At 44.2% G+C, this 19,564-nt stretch overlaps 1 protein-coding gene across 1 annotated transcript in view; it reads right to left on the bottom strand.

Moving 5' to 3' along the window:
* LOC144506996 (bile acid-sensitive ion channel-like) overlaps window positions 1-19,564 on the bottom strand; it is a 173,717-nt gene that overhangs the window by 56,823 nt on the left and 97,330 nt on the right. Inside the window, exons 8-10 of the mRNA XM_078233549.1 lie at window positions 17,684-17,831; window positions 10,353-10,409; window positions 890-1,058 (exon numbers count right to left, since the gene is read on the bottom strand). Of these exons, the coding sequence (XP_078089675.1) occupies window positions 890-1,058; window positions 10,353-10,409; window positions 17,684-17,831 (374 nt within the window). The remainder of the gene's footprint in view (window positions 1-889; window positions 1,059-10,352; window positions 10,410-17,683; window positions 17,832-19,564) is intronic.

Below are 19,564 nucleotides of genomic sequence, written 5' to 3'. Positions count from 1 at the left end.
GAATTATTCTTTGTTTATTTTGCAAAGATGTATGAGCTTCTTAAGGAGTGTTATGATAAAGTTTATGAATTCTATCCATAGTAGATCCTGGGTAAGTGGGTATAAGGCATGAGGGGATATGGGGCTGAGGTAATATGAGGGTGATTGGAGTATGTTGTATCAGAGGGTGAAGTGGTATGAGTGTTCAGGGGGTTGAGGAAGGGATTAAGCAGAGTTGGGGTGAGGGCTAGAGGATATCCCACCTCAAATAGAGGTGGGCCATTAACCCAGCCATCTTGGCATCTACCTACCTCCATCTCCATATAGGACTTACTGTGTGAGCTGCCGACCCCATCTCCAGGTCTTCCCTTCCATCTAACCATATTGATAACATGGGCAGGCACTGTAGATCAGGAGGTGGAATCACAATGTCGGGAAATAACCAGACTCCCAATTCCTACCTCCAAGAGGAGAATTTGGCCCCATTTGTACATCACAATAAAGCATCATTTACTTTGGAAGGCTGAGAATCATGGAAATCTGATATAAAAACAGAAAATTCTGGAAGTACTCAGCCAATCAGCGAGCATGAATGGAGAGTGAAAAAAGTCACATGATACCAGTGTAAAGCTGTATTATTATTTTCATTGCTCACATGTGACAAAGAGGTAAGTTTGGTTTTATCACTGTATGTGATGCATTATTCCGATAGTATAATTATTATGATAATATAAGTTTTATGTTTATTTGTACCAAAAATGATCACTATTAAAATAGTACCCTGGCTAAGAGTTGATGGCTGCTTCCCATTATCATTTCCATACCCACATGTGGCCCTTTAGTCCTCCAGGAAAAAACTTTGCCCTGATACACACCTTTAATCTCATTACAAATAGACCACATTACTCACTTGATGTACTGTTTGCTTTTCCGAAAATTTTCAGACAGAAACTGCAATCCCCTGTGACTTGGAAAAGTTGAGTATGACACGATAGTAGAGTACTTAATCTCTTCGCATGGAACTGGGCAGTTGAGGTTATGTGCTCCTGCTTTGCAAAGTCCCTCTTTTTCTAAGTAATCTGGAATATAAAGCAGACAATGAAAACTGTTTATTTTTAATGAGCAATTGATATCCATAACACAAAATCCATGTTGCTTATCTTAGTTCATGTAATTTAGTAAGTTGTACTTACCTTTTCCTAAATAAGACCATAAGAAATAAGAACAGGTGTAGGCTGTTCAGGTCCTCGAGCCTGCTCCACCATTTCTGAAGTCCACTTTCCTGTCCTTTCCCTGTAACCCTTGATTCCATTACTGATCAAAAATCTATCTATCTCAGCCTTAAATATACGCATTGGTTCAGTGCTGGGACCCTTACTGTTTGTTATATACATACATTATATAGATGAAAATGTGGGGGAAATGATAAGCAAGTTTGCAGATTACACAAAGATTAGTAGGGTGGTTAATAGTGAAGAAGAAGGTCATAGGTTAAAGGAAAATATAGATGGGTTAGTCAGGTGGGCAGAGCAATGGCAGCTGGTATTTAACCCTGATAAGTGTGAGACAAGGGAACATTTAATGAATGGAAGGACACTAGGAAGCTCAGAGGAACAGATGGATTTTGGGTACTTATTCACAGGTCCCTGAAGGTGGCAGAGCAGGTGAAGAGGATAGTTAAGAGGGCATATGGGGCACTTGGGTGGGGTTATAAAAGATGGGGGGAGGACCTGCAAAAGGGTGGCTATACAATTTGGGTATGCAAGGGGACTATGCAATGGGGGGACATTGCAAGGGGGAACCATGCAAGGAAGGGCTATGCAGGTTGGGGCATGATGTAAGGGGGTGCTATGCAACTCTGCTATGTAAGGGGAGCTCTGCCCCGATGTTGGTGACCCGTGCTGGCGTGTGGGAGAACATGCCGCTGATGACAGGAGGGGGTCCAATGTCCGTGGGGGAGGGGAAGGGGTCATGTGGAAGGAGGTCTCTCAGTTCACTGCAAGATCAGGGCATCCTGCGCAATGGCGAATCTCCCTGCTGTGAGAAAAACTGATGAGTGTGGAAAGATTGCAGTGCCAAACCCACCCAAAAAAGAGATGCGGAACACACCCGTTTTCAGACTTTTATGACACTTAGGATTTCTTGGGGGAAAATCACCCCCTTTGAATGCATTGTCGTAGCTACCCTTTCCAACTAAATTAACTCAATCAACATGAAGATTAAAGTCACTCTAATTATTGCTGTATTCTTTTTACATGCTCCTATTATTTGCTGATTTATATCCTTTCCTGCAGTGTGGCTACTGTTTGGGGGTCTATGCACTACTCCTACCAATGTCTTCGTTCCCTTGCTGTTTTTTATCTTCACCCAAATGGACCTGACATTATCTGAGCCTACATCATCTCTCACAACGGACCTAATTTCATCTCTTATTAGCAATGCTATCCCCCACCATCTTTCCCTCCTTCCTGTCTTTCCAAAAGGTGAAATATCTGGGGATATTAAGTTCGCAGTTTTGATCTCCTTTTAACCATATCTCTGTAACAGCTATGAGATTAAATCCATAAGTTGTACTTAACTTTTCCTAAATACAATGGACCGGATTTCCTGGCCTCCCTGCGGCAAAGAACAAAGGAAACTACAACACAGGAACAGGCCCTTCGGCCCTCCAAGCCCGTGCCGATCATAATGCCAGCCTAAACTAAAACCGTATGCATTTATGGAGTCTGTATCCTTCCATTCCCATCCTACTCATGTATTTGTCTAGTTTTCCTTTAAATGCCGCTCCCACAACTTCTCCAGGCAGTGCGTTCCAGACACTCACCATTCTCTGTGTAAAAAACTTGCCTCACACATCTCTAAACTTTTCCCCACGTTCCTTAAACCTATATCCCCAGTACTTGACTTTTCTACTTGAGGAAAGAGCACCGGACTATCCATTCTGTCCATGCCACTCATAATCTTGTAAATCTCTATCAAGTCATCACTCAACCTCTGTCGTTCCATTGAGAACAAATCGAGTTTACCCAACCTCTCCTCATAGCTAATACCCTCCAGATCAGGCAACATCCTGGTAAACATCTTCTGTACCCTTTCCAAAGCATCCACATCCTTCTGGTAGTATGACAACTAGAATTGTACACAATATTCTAAATGAGGCCTAACTAAGGTTCTGTACAGCTGCAGCAGGAGCTGTCAAGTTTCATACTCAATTCCCCGACTGATGAAGGCAAGCATGCCGTATGTTTTCTTGACTATCTTATCCACCTGCGTTGCCACTTTCAGGGATCAGTGGATACGTACGCCCAGATCTCTCTGCCTGTCAATACTCCTAAAGGTTCTACCATTTACTGTATAATTCCTAGGTGCATTGGACCTTCCAAAATGCATTATGTCACACTTGTCTAGATTAAGCTCCATCTGCCATTTCTCCGCCCAAGTCTCCAACCGGTCTATATCTTGCTGTATCCTCTGACAGTCCTCTTCACTATCTGTAACTCCACCAATTTTTGTGTCACCTGCGAACTTGCTAATCAGACCAGCTACATTTTCCTCCAAATCATTTATATATACTGCAACAACAAAGGTCCCAGAACTGATCCCTGTGGAACACCGCTAGTCACAGCATTCCATTCAGAAAAGCACCCCTCTACTGCTACCCTTTGTCTTCTATGACCAAGCCAATTCTGTATCCAACTTGCCAGCTCTCCTCTGATCCCATGTGACTTCACCTTTTGTACCAGTCTACCATGAGATACCTTGTCAAAGGCTTTACTGAAGTCCATGTATACCACATCCACAGCCTTTCCCTCATCTATCACCTTCGTCACTTCTTCGAAAAACCCAATCAAGTTAGTGAGGCACAATCTCCCCTTCACAAAACCATGTTGTATATCACTAATAAGTCCATTTGTTTCCAAATGTGAGTAAATCCTGTTCCGAAGAATCTTTTCCAATAATTTCCCTACCTCTGACATAAGGCTCACTGGCCTATAATTTCCTGGATTATCCCTGCTGCCCTTCTTAAACAATGGAACAACATTGGCTTTCCTCCAGTCCTCTGGAACTTCACCTGTAGCCAATGAGGATACAAAGATTTCTGTCAAGGCCCCAGCAATTTCCGCCCTTGCCTCCCTCAGTATTCTGGGGTAGATCCCATCAGGCCCTGGGGACTTATCTACTTTAATGCTTTTTAAGACGCCCAATACCTCCTCCTTTTTGATATCAACATGACCCAGAATATCTACACACCCTACCCTGGGCTCCATATCCACCAAGTCCCGCTGTTTGGTGAATACTGAGGCAAAGTATTCATTTAGTATCTCGCCCATTTCCTCTGGTTCCATGCATAGATTCCCTCCACTATCCTTGAGTGGACCAACCCTTTCCCTGGCTGCCCTCTTGCTCTTAAAATACTTTAGGATTTTCCTTAATCCTGTTTGCCAAGGACTTTTCATGACCCCTTTTAGCCCACCTAACTCCTTCCTCTGTTTTTATTGCAGTAGGAGGTGACGCACTGTTGGCCAGTGGCGGGAGCAGAAGATTCCTATTGACTCCACCCCAAGCCACTGATAAACCTGTGGCAGGGATTTACTGCCAGCACGACCAGACGATGCTGCCAGGGTGAACAGCTGGAAACTTCCGGCAATGTAAAAAGGACGGCGTGGACAAGTTGGGCTGAAGGGCCTGCTTCCATGCTGTAAACCTCTATGACTCTATGTTAGCAGAAGGATTAAATCTCAAATGAATGCTCAATTCTCCATAGATAAATATTTGAATCTTGTCACATAAATAAATCTACTCCTGAATTATTCTAAAGATTTATGTTTGCAAATTTCATTGGCAATGCTTTCACTCCACCACTGGCAGAAACCATTTTTGCTAAATATTCCTCAAGATCAGAAGGCTGGGTGATGACAAGGGTCCTAGAGTCTCATCTGAATATCAGTATCCTAATGGTAATCATTAATTTTGGGCTCAGATTTTTTTGCAGGCATTTTTAATACATATTGGTCATTTTACTCCATCAAAATGGTTATTTTCTGTAAAAGGATTAATTTTCTTTTGATTTGAAAAGAAAGTGGAACACATCTCCATTTTGCTAAATTGGTCAACTGTTGTATAAACAATTCCTGATTCCTTTCAAGTAACATTTCAACATGGGCGGCACGGTAGCACAGTGGTTAGCACTGCTGCTTCACAGCTCCAGGGTCCTGGGTTCGATTCCCGGCTCGGGTCACTGTCTGTGTGGAGTTTGCACATTCTCCTCGTGTCTGCGTGGGTTTGCTCCGGTTTCCTCCCACAGTCCAAAGATGTGTGGGTTAGGTTGATTGGCCAGGTTAGAAATTGCCCCTTAGAGTCCTGGGATGTGTAGGTTAGAGGGATTAGCGGGTAAATATGTGGGGGTAGGGCCTGGGTGGGATTGTGGTCGGTGCAGACTCGATGGGCCGAATGGCCTCCTTCTGCACTGTAGGGTTTCTATGATTCTTTCTATGAAGATGATAAATTACAAAATATTTTAACTGATGTTTACTTAATAGGATACTCGAAATAACAAAATATTGAGAGGGAAATAGGAAGCAGTGCATCCCCTTTAATTTAATTTGCAAAGGGGAAACAAATAATTGCAATTATTGAAAAAGTCCTTGCAAGTTATTCAACTTTCCTAGTAAGTAGTTCATAGGCATCAAGATTATATTGCATTCTATGTATCAGAATGAATGAGTTAGCTGACCTGTGTTGGGCTGACAGCAGGCTCGGTTCCACCAGACGATGCAGAAAGAAAACTTTTATTTTAGTTTAGAGTAGAAATTATGGGGTCTCACACAGACAGACTTCTTCTGCACAACAGCTTGGTTCTCTGAGAGTGCTCCACTTTGCAACTGGGCATGGCTATTATCTATCCCTCAACCGCAAGTCTCTATTTTGCTTTAACAAAAAATATTCTAAGTGTGGATTTCCCATGAAAACTGGAGTAATTCACGCTGGTTTTTCACTGGGAGTTCAGAGAAGAATCTCCCACACTCAGGCCACCAGCGTGAATATTATGAAATTTCAGGGGGTGGGGCCTGTTTCCATTGGAGAGGCTGAAATCAGCACACTGAGCGGGCCATTGCGCATGCACCGATCTGTCAGTGCCAAAATCGGCGCATGCACAGTGAACAAAGAACAAAGAACAGTACAGCACAGGAACAGGCCCTTCGGCCCTCCAAGCCTGCACCGATCATGTGTTCCTAACTAGACCATCCGTTTGTATCCCTCTATTCCCAGTCTGTTCATGTGGCTATCTAGATAAGTCTTAAATGATCCTAGCGTGTCTGCCTCAACCACCTTGCTTGGGAGTGCATTCCAGGCCCCCACTACCCTCTGTGTAAAATATGTCCCCCGCATATCTGTATTGAACCTTGCCCCCCTTACCTTGAACTTGTGACCCCTTGTGTTTGTCATTTCTGACCTGGGAAAAAGCTTCCAACTGTTCACCCTATCTACGCCCTTCATAATTTTATAAACTTCTATTAGGTCGCCCCTCAGCCTCCGTCTTTCCAGGGAGAACAACCCTAGTTTACTCAATCTCTCCACATAGCTAATACCCTCCATACCAGGCAACATCCTGGTAAACCTTTTCTGTACTCTCTCCAAAGCCTCCACGTCCTTCTGGTAGTGTGGCAACCAGAACTGGACGCGGTATTCCAAATGTGGCCTAACCAACGTTCTATATAACTGCAACATCATATGCCAACTTTTATATTCTATGCCCCGTCCAATAAAGGCAAGCATGCCATATGCCTTCTTCACCACCCTCTCCACCTGTGCTGCCACCTTTAAGGATCTGTGTACTTGCACACCCAGATCCCTCTGTGTGTCTATACTCCTGATGGTTCTGCCATTTATTGCATAGCTCCCTCCTGCATTAGATCGACCAAAATGCATCACTTCGCATTTATCTGGATTAAATTCCATCTGCCATTTCTCCCCCCATATTCCCAGCCTCCCTCTTGGCTGGCCAGATCAATTGCTGGCCAGCCCTGCGACTCCTGCAATGCCGGCCTTTCGCTCCCCCATGACCCGATTGCTCGCGCCACCGACCATTCCCGGGCCTGAACCCCCTCTCCTCCGAGCCCGCCCCGATTTTTCCAGTCTCCCCCCCCACCGACATTTAACTCCTCCATCCTTTCTCGACCATTCCCTCGGCAGGGTGGCAGCAGGACACCCCACCTCCACCGATCATCTCCTAGGCCTTGCCCCCTTCAGACCCCACCCCCTAGGTCCTGCCCCAATAGTCTCTGCCCCCTCCGGCATTGCCTAATGCCCATTGGGTGTGCCAAAGTGCCCCTGGGGCTTTGGTACGTTGCCACTTGAGTAGTGCCAGGGGGCCCAGGCTGGCACTGCCAGGGTGCCCAGGTCCAGGGGGCACAAACACCTCCCACCGAACCCCCTGGGGGGCCCTGATTGCCCCCCCATCACTCCAGTGGGTCTGGCCACTAGTTCCCTGAAAGTGGGGAGCTAGTGTCATCCTTGCTGGAGTGAAATACTCTGGCGGGGTAGGAGTGGCGAATGGGCCCGGACTGAATTTAAACTGTAGGGAAATGATTATTTAAAACATTTCTGCATCTCCCCACAGATTTCCGGGGTGGAGCAGACGCCACCATAAATCCGGTGCTGGAAGATGCAAGCGGGGCGTGAACGCTTGCGCAAAACCCGCGAATCAGCCACCACGGGATCCTCCTGGCTAATGTTTTAGCGCAGCGGGATGGGAGAATCGCAGCCCTTTTTCTTTACACTCCTACTAGGCAAATCTGGGTAGTCAAGTCCTCAGTGCAGCTAAATCCTTATCAGGTTTTTTTTTACCCAATTCTTTTACTTTGCATTTCATTCCCACTTTCTGACATTGTCAAAAGACTCCTGCACTGCTAGACCATAGAGTAAATTAATTAATCTTTCATGGGATATGGATGTCATCGGTAAGACCAGCATTTAAAACACAACAAGAAATAAAATTTAAATTGACCAAGGTTTCTTTCATTGTTATTATGAATCCCATTGATGTTCAATTCAAAGGCATCCCATATCCCAGAAGGGAAGCTTGGAATGATGGTTCTTAAAATATGAGAAAAGAGATGATGAACTCCTGCAGTGATCTCCTGGAGTTGGGATGTGTGGTATTCACAGAATTCACTGCTAGGAGACCAGGGAGTTTTTGTTGCCCATCTCTAATTGTCCTTGAACATTTGAGAAGACAGTTCAGAGTCAACACAATGCAGTGAGCCTGGAGTCACATGTAAGTCAGGCTAGGTGAGAATGCCTGATTTCCTTCTCTAAAAGGCATTAGTGAACCAGATGGACTTTTACAATAATTGACAATAGTTTCCTGGTCACCATTACTGAAACTACCTTTTTATTAATTACATTATTAATTACATTTAAAGTCCACTTGCTGTCACGGTGGGATTTAAACTTGGAACCCCAGAATTTTAGCCTGGGCCTCTGGATTACTAGTCCAGTGACATTATAGTTAGGCTACCACCTTCCCAACAAACATTTGTCTTTGCAGTGTGGGCAACGATCTGGCAGTGCATTTTCTGAGTGGACTCGAGTCCACTCACTTTGCACCTCATTTGAGTCATTGAAATAAAATTGGTGCCAGTTATACAATGGATGGGCAGACTGCTCTGTTAGTTGGTGAAGATGGAAATTTTATGGCTGGACATCAGAGGAGGAAAGGTTTAACAAAACTATGAAGATTCTCATGATAGAATATGCACTCTCAACTCTTCTGCACAAAGATTGATTGGTTGATGTACAGAAAGTTGCTTTTGCACTTGGATCACAAGCATAAAGCTTGGTTTTTAGTGCAGGTGAAAAGTAAAGACCAGACTGAAAGTTAAGTTACAGGACAGATTTTAGACATCACCATGTACATGTATCACGTGCACTCGCTCTTCCCTTTCCTTTCCTTTCCTTTCCTTTCATGGAATGCAAAGTATGGAAATTCTATGGATACCTTTGAGTAGGTACATGTGCAATTGGGCAGGACTACCCTACCCACAGCTCACGCCCACTCCCTGACCTCCAGCTTCTTCCATGGACCCCCCAGTGTTTTTTTCCATAACCCCCTGGCTCCATCGCTACCCAACAACTCCAACCCAGCTCTTCTACAGCACTCCGCAGCACCTGAAAATTCTCAGGAAGGGATCCAGGTTCCAGAGATTGCAACGTAAAGGGCCTGATTTTACCATTTTGATTCTAAGTACTGAATCTGGGCATGATTCAGATCCGACTTGTAAAACCTGTTCTCAGGCACTTTATTTAGCATGGCCAATGCACCTAACCAGCACATCTTTTGAACCGTGGGAGGAAACCAGAGAACCTGGAGAAAATCCATGCAGGCATGAGGAGAATGTGCCGACTCCGCACAGACAGTGATCCAAGCCGGGAATTGAACCTAGGTCCCTGGCGCTGTGAGGCAGTAGTGTTAGCTGTTGCCTAAAACTGAATTGCAATTAAGTGCACTTAGTGCTGATTCTGACATGCTATCTCCAAAGTGTTTATTGAATATGGGTCAGTCCATCAGTTTAATGGCAATGATGATGGTGGGCCACATGTTTACAGATTGTAGAGGAATACAAACCTGCTGTTGTTGGTATCCTATAGAATGTTATAGATGTCAAATTTTGAGCTGCTGAATCTGTTCTGAATTTATCCTATTTAGTATGGTGGAAGGTGTCCTCAGTAAAAAGTACCACATCACCACAAGAACTGTGCAGCGGTCACTCCTGCTGATACAGCATATGCATTTGCAACAGGTAGATTGGTAAGAATTATTATTTTTTCCTGATGTTAGTTTTCTGGCAGATATTTGCAGAGGTTTGATCAGCAGTGGCACTCTCAAACCACTCTTCATGATGGACATTCCCAGAGTGCATCTGTGCCCTTGCTACCCTCAGTGCAACTTCTAAGTGATGTTCAACTTGGAGGACGAGTACGGATTCATCAGCAGAGGGAGTGGGTAGTTAGTAATCAGCAGGAGGTTTCCTTGCTCATGTTTAACCTAATGCCATGAGATTTTATGGGATATGAAGTCCATGCTGAGGGCTCCCATAGTGAATCGTTCCTGACTGCATAGAGAAGGAGGAATCTGAGATGTTGGCAAGTATGTCAGTATGATTATTGCAGGCTGATACTTAACTAACATGTGTCCCAATTTGGAACCAGCAATTTAGTGGGACAGGTGGTGGTGGCCAACTGATGCCTCTTGGTTTGATTTTTAATGCTTTAAAGAATTGATTTGATCATGTTTAAATAAATCAGCTTGTACTGTTTTTGCTTACTTTACCATTTCCGTTAAAGTGATGCTTCCAAGGCATGATACTTACGTAGAATGGGATATGCACAGTTGTAATACTTTTCTGGTTCACATTCAGGCCCCCTTCCTTGAAAAAAAAATGCATGTAACAATGTTAAAACTGTTGCATGTAATTCCCTCACTGGCCAAGTATTTGTTTGTCAAAGGGTAGATTCGGACTTAAGGATACATTGTAATAAGGTTACCAATAAATTACATTAATAATAGGGCCCAACTGTTATTGTATTTGATCTTATAAAGTGTGCACAATATGTTAGTCTCCCTATTAGTAGCTACACAGGGGTATTTGGTGCACAGCTGGCCAAAAATGGGGACACCATTAATATTAAATGGCCCATTGCTGAGCCATTAACGCTGTATATTTACTACAGTTGATGGTATTGGAGAATCATCTGTGATGGTTACACGCAACAAAAGCATCATCTCTATCTCTAATCCCTGCATTGGTACTACACCTTCAATGGTACTATCTTCAATATTAATCTATGAGGTGGCACCACTTTGCCAATGCTACAATCACTCTGGCATATTTCTTAAAACTCAAAAATACTTTTTTTACTTTGAACTCAGGTGGAAGCGCAGGAATTTGCGATGATCTTCTTGATGTTTTTAATATTAAACCACATGTTTCGGAAATTGATGGCCATTACATTGGTTTGTCACATCCTCCCCAGTGCTCAATCTTAATTTTTCAATGTAGATGTAAAAATGTACCACAAGATAAATGGAGGTCATAGAATCATGCAGTATAGGCCCTTTGGCCCATCAAGTCTACACCGACACATTAGAAATACCTCACTCTCTACCTAATCCCATTTACCAGCACTTGGTCCATAGCCCTGAATATTATGACATTTGCAAGTGCACATCCAGGTACTTTTAATGGATGTGAGAAAACTCGCATCTATCATTCCAGACCCTCACCACCCTCTGGATAAAAAAAGTTTTTCTTCACATCCCCCCTAAATCTTCTGCCCCTCACCTTGTACCTATGACCCCTCATGACTGACCCTTCAACTAAGGGGAACAGCTGCTCCTTATCCACTCTGTCCATGTCTCTCATAATCTTGTACACCTCGATCAGGTCGCACCCTATCTCCCCTCACCAAAGATCTATACAACTCCAACATGATTTCCCTGCTTTTGTAATCTGTGCCTCAATTGATAAAGGGAAGTGTCCCATATGCTTTTTTCATCACCTTACTAACATAGAATCCTATAGTGCAAAATGAGGCCATTTGGCCAATCGAGCCTGCACCAACAACAATCCCACCTAGGCCCTATCCCCATAACCCCACGGAATTAACCGTGCTAATCCCCCTGTCACTAATGGACAATTTAGCATGCCCAATCAAAATAATCCGCACATCTTAAAAGTTTAAATTTAAAATTTACATCAGATATGATCAGCACATCAGATGAACAAGTTTCAAGTATCATTTCAAACATTATACAAGTTCAAAGGTATCCCAATACAGTCTATTTTTTTTATACAATGTATTTACAAGCACTCATCACATTAGATGACTTACTCCACTGTTTCCGTTGTGGGAGGAAACAGGAGCACCCAGAAGGAACCCACACAGACACAGCGAGAACGTGCAAACTCCACACGGCAACCCTTGGCCAGAATTGAACCCCGGTCCTTGGCACTGTGACGCAGCAGTGCTAACTATTGTGCCACCATGCTGCCCTTAACATGCCCTTCAGACTTCAAAAATATATGGATAAATATGCCAAGGTTCCTTTGTTCCACAGAAAATTCTACTGTCATGCCATCCATTGCATGCTTCCTTGTCAAATTACTCCTTCCTTCATACTTTTCAAGGTTAAATTCCATTTGCCACTTATCTGCCTATTTGACAATCCCATCCATATCTTCCTGTCGTCCAAGACACTCAACATCACTATTAACCATCCAGCCAATCTTTGTGTCATCCGCAAACTTACTCATTTACTAATCTTATCTCCCACATATGTTGCTTTCATAAATTATGAAAAATAGGAGACCCAGCACAGATCCATGTGATTTGCCACTGGACACTAGCTTTCAGTCACTAAAGCAGCCTTCTGGCATCACCCTCTGTCTCCTCGAACTGAGCCAATTTTGAATCCATTTTATCACACTATCCTGTATCCCATGTGCATTTGCCTTCTTTCTAAGTCTCCCGTGTGGGACCTTGTAAAGGCTTTACTGAAATCCATATAAACTACATCAACTGCACTATCCTCATCTACACACCTGGTCACCTCCTCAAACAATTCAAATTAGGCATCACTTCCCTCTGACAAAGCCATGCTGACTATCCCTAATCAAGCATTGCCTCTCCAAGTGGAGATAGATGCTCTCCTTCAGAATTTTCTCCAGTAATTTCCCCACCACTGACGTGAGACTATCTCTACAACGCTTCTTAAATAGCTGACCCACTTAAGCTGTTCTCCAGTCCTCTTGCACCTCTCCTGTTGCCAAAGAGGAATTGAAAATTTGGGTCAGAGCCCCTGCAATCAACTCCCTCGCAGCCTGGGACACAATTCATCTGGATCTGGATATTTGTCCACTTTTAAGCCTGCCAACACCTTCAATACCTTGTCCTTCGCTATGTCAATTTGCTCACGAACCTCGTAGTGTCTCTCCCTGAATTCCATACCTTCATCCTCATTTGCTTGGGTGAAAATAGATGTGAAGTATTTATTCAACACTCTACCAATGTCCTCTGGCTCCCAGCACAGATTGCCTCCTTGTCCCTAATGAGCCCAACTCTTTTGCTGGTTATCCACTTCCCATTAGCATACTTGTCGAATTGCTATACTGAATTGCTTCCTTAAAACAATCCAGTGCATGTGTTGTCGGAACACCCACATCCTTTTCAGGAAAGGAGTTCTCGGATTTTGACCCAGTGATGCTGAAGGAACAGCAAAAACAATTTAGTGTTGCTCTTCTTCCTTTATTCATCTACCCTGTCCAGTAAGAAAGTATATACATGATAGTGTTAAAGCCAAAGAGGGAAGCATATAAATTGGCCAGAAAAAGCAGCAAAACTGAGGACTGGGAGAAATTTAAAATCCAGCAGAGGAGGACAAAGGGTTTAATTCAGAAGAGGAAATAGAATGTGAGCGTAGGTTTGCAGAAAACATAAAAACTGACTGCAAAAGCTTCTATAGATATGTGAAGAGAAAAAGACTTGTGAAGACAAATGTAGATCCCTTACAGTTAGAATCAGGTAAATAATGGGCAATAAAGAGAAGGCAGACCAGCTGAACAAATACTTTGGATCCATCTTCACGAAGGAGGACACAAATAACCTTCCAGAAATACTAGGGGACAGAGGGTCTAGCATGAAGGAGCAATTAAAAGGTATCCTTATTAGTCAGGAAATTGTATTGGGGAAATTGTTGAGATTAAAACCTGACAAGTCCCCAGGGCCTGATGCTCTGCATCCCACGGTACTGGGAAGAAAGATTATCTGAATGGGGACATTTTAGGAAAAGAGAAAGTGCAATGTGGTCCTAGAAATAGTGGATGCATTGGTGATCATTTTGCAGTATTCTATAGACTCTGGAAGAGTTACAGTGGATTGGAGGGTAGCTAAGGTAACCCCACTTTTTAAAAAAGGAGGGACCGAGAAAACCGAGAATTATAGACCGGTTAGCCTGACATCAGTGGCGGAGAAAATGCTGGAGTCAATTATTAAGGATGCAATATCTGAACATTTGGAAAGCAATGACAGGTTCGGTCCAAGCCAGCATGGATTCATTAAAGGGAAATCGTGCTTGAGAAATCTTCTGGAATTTTTTGAGGATGTGACCAGTAGCGTGGACAAGGGTGAACCAGTGGTTGTCGTGCATCTGGGCTTTCAATAGGCTTTTGACAAGGTCGCACACAAGAAATTAGTGAGCAAAATTAAAGCTCATGGTATTGGGGGTAATGTAGTGTCATGGATAGAGAACTGGTTGGCAGACAGGAAGAAAGAGTAGGAATAAATGGCTCCTTTTCAGAGTGGCAGGCAGTGATTAGCGGGGTACCGCAGGGTTCGGTGCTAGGATCCCAGCTATTCACAACATACATTAATGATTTGGATGAAGAATTGAATGCAATATCTCCAAATTTGCAGACTACACTAAGCTGGGTGGCAGTGTGTGCTGTTAGGAGGATACTAAGAAGTTGTAAGGTGACTTGGACAGGCTGGCTGAGTGGGCAAATACTTGGCAAATGCAATATAATGTGGATAAATGTGAGGTTATCCATTTTGGTGGCAAAAACCGGGAAGAAAGATTATCTGAATGATGGCAGTTTTGGAAAAGGGGAAGTGCAATGTGACCTGGGGGTGTCATGGTGGAACAGTGCTGAAGATTGGCATGCAGATACAGCAGGTGCTGAGGAAAGCTAAGGCATACTGGCCTTCATAGCAAGAGGATTTGAGTAAAGATGTCTTGCTGCAGTTATACAGCACCTCTGTGAGGCCACATCTTGAGTAGTGTGTGCAGTTTTGGTCTCCTAGTCTGAGGAAGGAGATTCTAGCTATTGAGGGAATTCAGCGAAGGTTCACCAGACTGAGTCCTGGAATGGCAGGACTGACATATAAAGAGAGACTGGATCAACTGGGCTTGTATTCACAGGAATATAGAAGAATGAGAGGGGATCTCATAGAGAGATATAAAATCCTGATGGAACTGGACAGGTTAGATGCAGGAAGAATGTTCCTGATGTTGGGGAAGTGTAAAACTAGGGGTCACAGTCTTAGAATAAGGGGTAAGCCATTAGGACTGAGATGAGGAAGAACCTCTTCACTCAGAGAGTTGTGAACCTGTGGAATCCTCTACCACAGAAAGCTGTTGGGGCCACTTTGTTAAATCTGTTCAAGAGGGAGCTGGACGTGGCCCTTGTGGCTAAAGGGATCAAGGGGTATGGAGAGAAAGTGGGAGTGGGATACTAAAAGTGCATGATCAGCCATGATCATATTGATATGATACGGTAGCACAGCGGTTAGCACTGCTGCTTCACAGCTCCAGGGACCTGGGTTCGATTCCCGGCTTGGGTCACTGTCTGTGTGGAGTTTGCACATTCTCCTCATGTCTGCGGGGATTTCCTCCAGGTGCTCCGGTTTCCTCCCACAGTCCAAAAGATGTGCGGATTAGGTTGATTGGCCATGCTAAAATTGCCCCTTAAGTGTCCTGAGATGCGTAGGTTAGAGGGATTAGCGGGTAAATGTGTAGGGATATGGGGGTAGGGCCTGGGTGGGATTGTGGTCGGTGCAGACTCGATGGGCCAGATGGCCTCTTTCTGCACTGTAGGGTTTCTATGATTCTATGAATGGTGGTGCAGGTTCGAAGGGCCAAATGGCCTACTCCTGCACCTATTTTCTATGTTTCTATAACCATATTGTTGCTAATACCCACTCTTCTAATCCCTTCTAACTTCCAAAAAGAAGTAAAACAGAAGTCCAATTTGCTTGGAGTTCCTAAATTTCCCATTGCTTGATCTTACCTCATAGATGATGTTGACAGAGCTCAATTTAGGCATTTTATAAATGACATTAATAGAAATCTAATTGATCGATTAAGCAAATCATTAAAACACATGGAAAATTCCCAAATTAACCGTATTCAGGAAAGCCAGCACTGATTTAGATGAGAGAACATTAGGGTTGAAATGCAATTTTCTATCAGATAGGCTGCATTGCCCTCAGTTATACATCTGCATAATATTCCTTTCCACTAACTTCATGCTAAAAGAAACAGGATGGAGAGTAGGATGGTCAGCAATAACTCACCCCACTGAAATGGAATTTGATCCTGCGACGGGTTACATAGGGCGGCACGGTAGCACAGTGGTTAGCACTGCTGCTTCACAGCTCCAGGGACCTGGGTTCGATTCCCGGCTTGGGTCACTGTCTGTGTGGAGTTTGCACATTCTCCTTGTGTCTGCGTGGGTTTCCTCCGGGTGCTCCGGTTTCCTCCCACAGTTCAAAGATGTGCGGGTTAGGTTGATTGGCCATGCTAAAAATTGCCCTTAGTGTCCTGAGATGCGTAGGTTAGAGGGATTAGTAGGTAAATATGTAGGGATATGGGAGTAGGGTCTGGGTGGGACTGTGGTCGATGCAGACTCGATGGGCCGAATGGCCTCTTTCTGTACTGTAGGGTTTCTATGATTTCTATGATTTTTGCCAGGTGCAAGTTTGGGTCATCTGCAAGATGTAGAGTGCCAACTGGCCACCTACGAGTTGCAGCAGGCAGTGAGTGGAAATCATGCACCCTTAGGGTGACCAGCTCACGCTGACCAGCCGCTGTAGTGGACAGCAAGGCCAGTCAGTTGCCAGGACAACAGTATATAGGTTTGTGGAGGACTGGTGGCGCAATTTCAGGACTGGGGTAGGCCCAGACTTAAAGTGGCCCAATCTGGTTTTGTGGAACTCATTGGGAAACTCCAATTCCTTCTAGTATCTTTAGATTCTGCTTTAGCAGGACTGCCAGGTAACTTTGCGCAGAATGTATAGTGCATTCTACACCTAATCATGTTGTAAAATGATCAAGGGGACCCCATGTATGTCATGTAGCAGCAATTAGCATATTGGGCAGAATCCTCCCAGTCTCATGGGACAGGCTGCAAGGCAAGACCAGGAGGAAAAAATCGGAGAAATACACATTGTGTCAGTGGTCCATATTCCTGTCTCCGGATGATATTGAGGACCAAGCCTGGCAGATTCCTAGAGGCAGCTTGCAAATAGCTGGCCTGGGGGAGACCAGTCACCCCCACTGCCCCTCGAGAGCCACAGCTAGCAGCGTGCTGGCGTCCTGTTTGAGTGGCCTTGCAGCTGGAGCCTCATCAGAGGGCACCTCATGGTGGCTTCCTCATGTTCCCCCCGCCCCCGGACAATGGCAACACTCACCTCACCTTCCAAGATGGGGGTAAGGCTAGAGTCTCAGCAGAACAGAGATTTCATCAGCCCCAACAATGGAAGGATGGAGCGGTATGGCATCACCACCATTTTTAGAGCAGAGTCACCCATTTCCACTGAGTAATAGTCCTCAAAAAGTCCATCCATATCTTTAGGATACAAATTGTGTTTCAACAAGTGTAAAGTCAATAGTATGGTGGAGGCAGTTTGAATTATCTCATTCAAAAGGAAATTGGATCATTATCCAAAAAGAAAATAATTGCAGGGCTAAGGGGAAAAGAGTAGGGAGTGACTTTCGGTGGATTGCTCCTTTAGAGGATCAGTGCATACACATCGATTACAACATGTAAAGAGGCCAATAAACCCATTCTATGATTCGATTAAACTGAAGGGATTGTTTGACTGTCTGGTCCACTTTAAATGCCCTTTTTAACTATTTACCAACCTGGCAGCAGAAAGGGTGTGCAGCCACAGTGTTCTTTTATATGTTTTGATTTACATTCTTGTAAACAGCCATAAGTTGTATAAGTGTCATGATATTCCAGCTGCATGTTGGGATTACATTCTCCCCATGGATACTCCTGGTTTATAGTCTGCAAAAAACATGAAGACTGAACGTTTTTTCTCAATCATCGAGATATTGGGGAGGTAGTGGCCCAGTGGTATCATTGCTAGACTATTAATCCAGAAACTCAGCTAATGTTCTGGGGACCTGGGTTCGAATCCCGCCACGGCAGATGGTCGAATTTGAATTCAATTAAAAATGTCTGGAATTAAGAATCTACTGATGACCATGAAACTATCCTTGATTGTCGGAAAAACCCATCAGGTTCACTCATGCCCTTTAGGGTAAGAAATCTGCTGTCCTTACCTGGTGTGGCCTAAATGTGACTCCAGAGCCAATGTGGTTGACCCTTAACTGCAAATAGGGGTGGGCAATAAATGCTGGTCAGCCAGCAACACCCATGTCCCATGAATAAAAAAACTACACATATTCAATTACTGTCCGATGCCACAGTGCACAACGGAAAAACTGCTATTAGTGAAAATAAGTATTTAGAAACATAGAAACACTACAGCACAAACAGGCCCTTCGGCCCCACAAGTTGTGCCGAACATATCCCTACCTTCTAGGCCATAGAAACATAGAAAAAGCCACATGGAAAAGTATTTGACACTTTATATTTTTTTATTCATTCAGGCGAAGTGGATGTCACTGGCTGGGCCTGCATTTATTGCCCATCCCTAATTGTCCTTGAACTGAGAAGCTTGCTCAGCCAATTAAAAGGGTATTTAAGAGTCAACTGCACCGCTGTAGGTGTGGAGTCACATGTAGGCCAGACCAGGTAAAGATGGCAGGTTGCCTTCCCTGAAGGACATTAGTGAAATAGATGGATCTTTACAACAATCGACATTGGGTGCATGGTCATCATTAGATTTTTAATTCCAGGTTTTTATTCAATTCAAATTTCACCATCTGCCATAGTGGGATTCAAACCTGGGTCATTACCCTGAACTCCGAAATAATAGCCGAGTGATAATATCATTGTGCCATCACCTCACCTAAATTTGTTAACACCATGTCATAAATAGTTTAAAATAATTATATCTTTCAAATAAACAAATTCAAAATATTTACACCACTCAAGTAAAAAACTAACCAGACCTCAGCAGTAGCAGCTTTATGTAACACAAGACAGGTTCTTCAGGCAGCAAGAGGCACCAGATGTTCAGGCAGTACAAGGAGGAGAAGGGGAACCAGAGAAACCTTGAGCACCATATAAACACAAATATCACACCTACCTGGAGAGGATAGAGTGCCAGAACAGGAAAGGGTGCAATTCACTCAAATCGTTTCTAAGTGCTGACGCTAGTGGAAAACGCGGAGTGTTTCTTGATGGCATTAGCAGCACCTGTCAGGTAGGATTCACCCACCTTATTGATGCAAATTTGATGCAAGAGACACAGTCCCAGATGTGTCCCCTCAGGAACCCCTTAAGACCCCCAGTGCCAATCTTCCACTGCCCCCTGGCACCCTGATACTGACACCCTGACTTGGCACCTTGTAATCCAAGAGGTGGACAAATAGGTAATGTTATGTTATTAGGTGCTATGTCTCAGTGTCCGCCTCTCCCCCCGTGGCATTGGAGGCAGGTTGCTTTTCTTGTTGACCTGTTGACCCGTGGGCGGCACGGTAGCACAGTGGTTAGCACTGCTGCCTCACAGCTCCAGGGACCTGGGTTCAATTCCCGGCCTGGGTCACTGTCTGTGTGGAGTTTGCACATTCTCCTTGTGTCTGCGTGGGTTTCCTCCGGGTGCTCCGGTT

Source organism: Mustelus asterias, chromosome 1 (genome assembly GCF_964213995.1).
Source record: "Mustelus asterias chromosome 1, sMusAst1.hap1.1, whole genome shotgun sequence".
Taxonomy (NCBI): Eukaryota; Metazoa; Chordata; class Chondrichthyes; order Carcharhiniformes; family Triakidae; genus Mustelus; species Mustelus asterias.
Note: the sequence above shows the minus strand (reverse complement) of the source record. Positions and strands in the feature narration are given on the sequence as shown.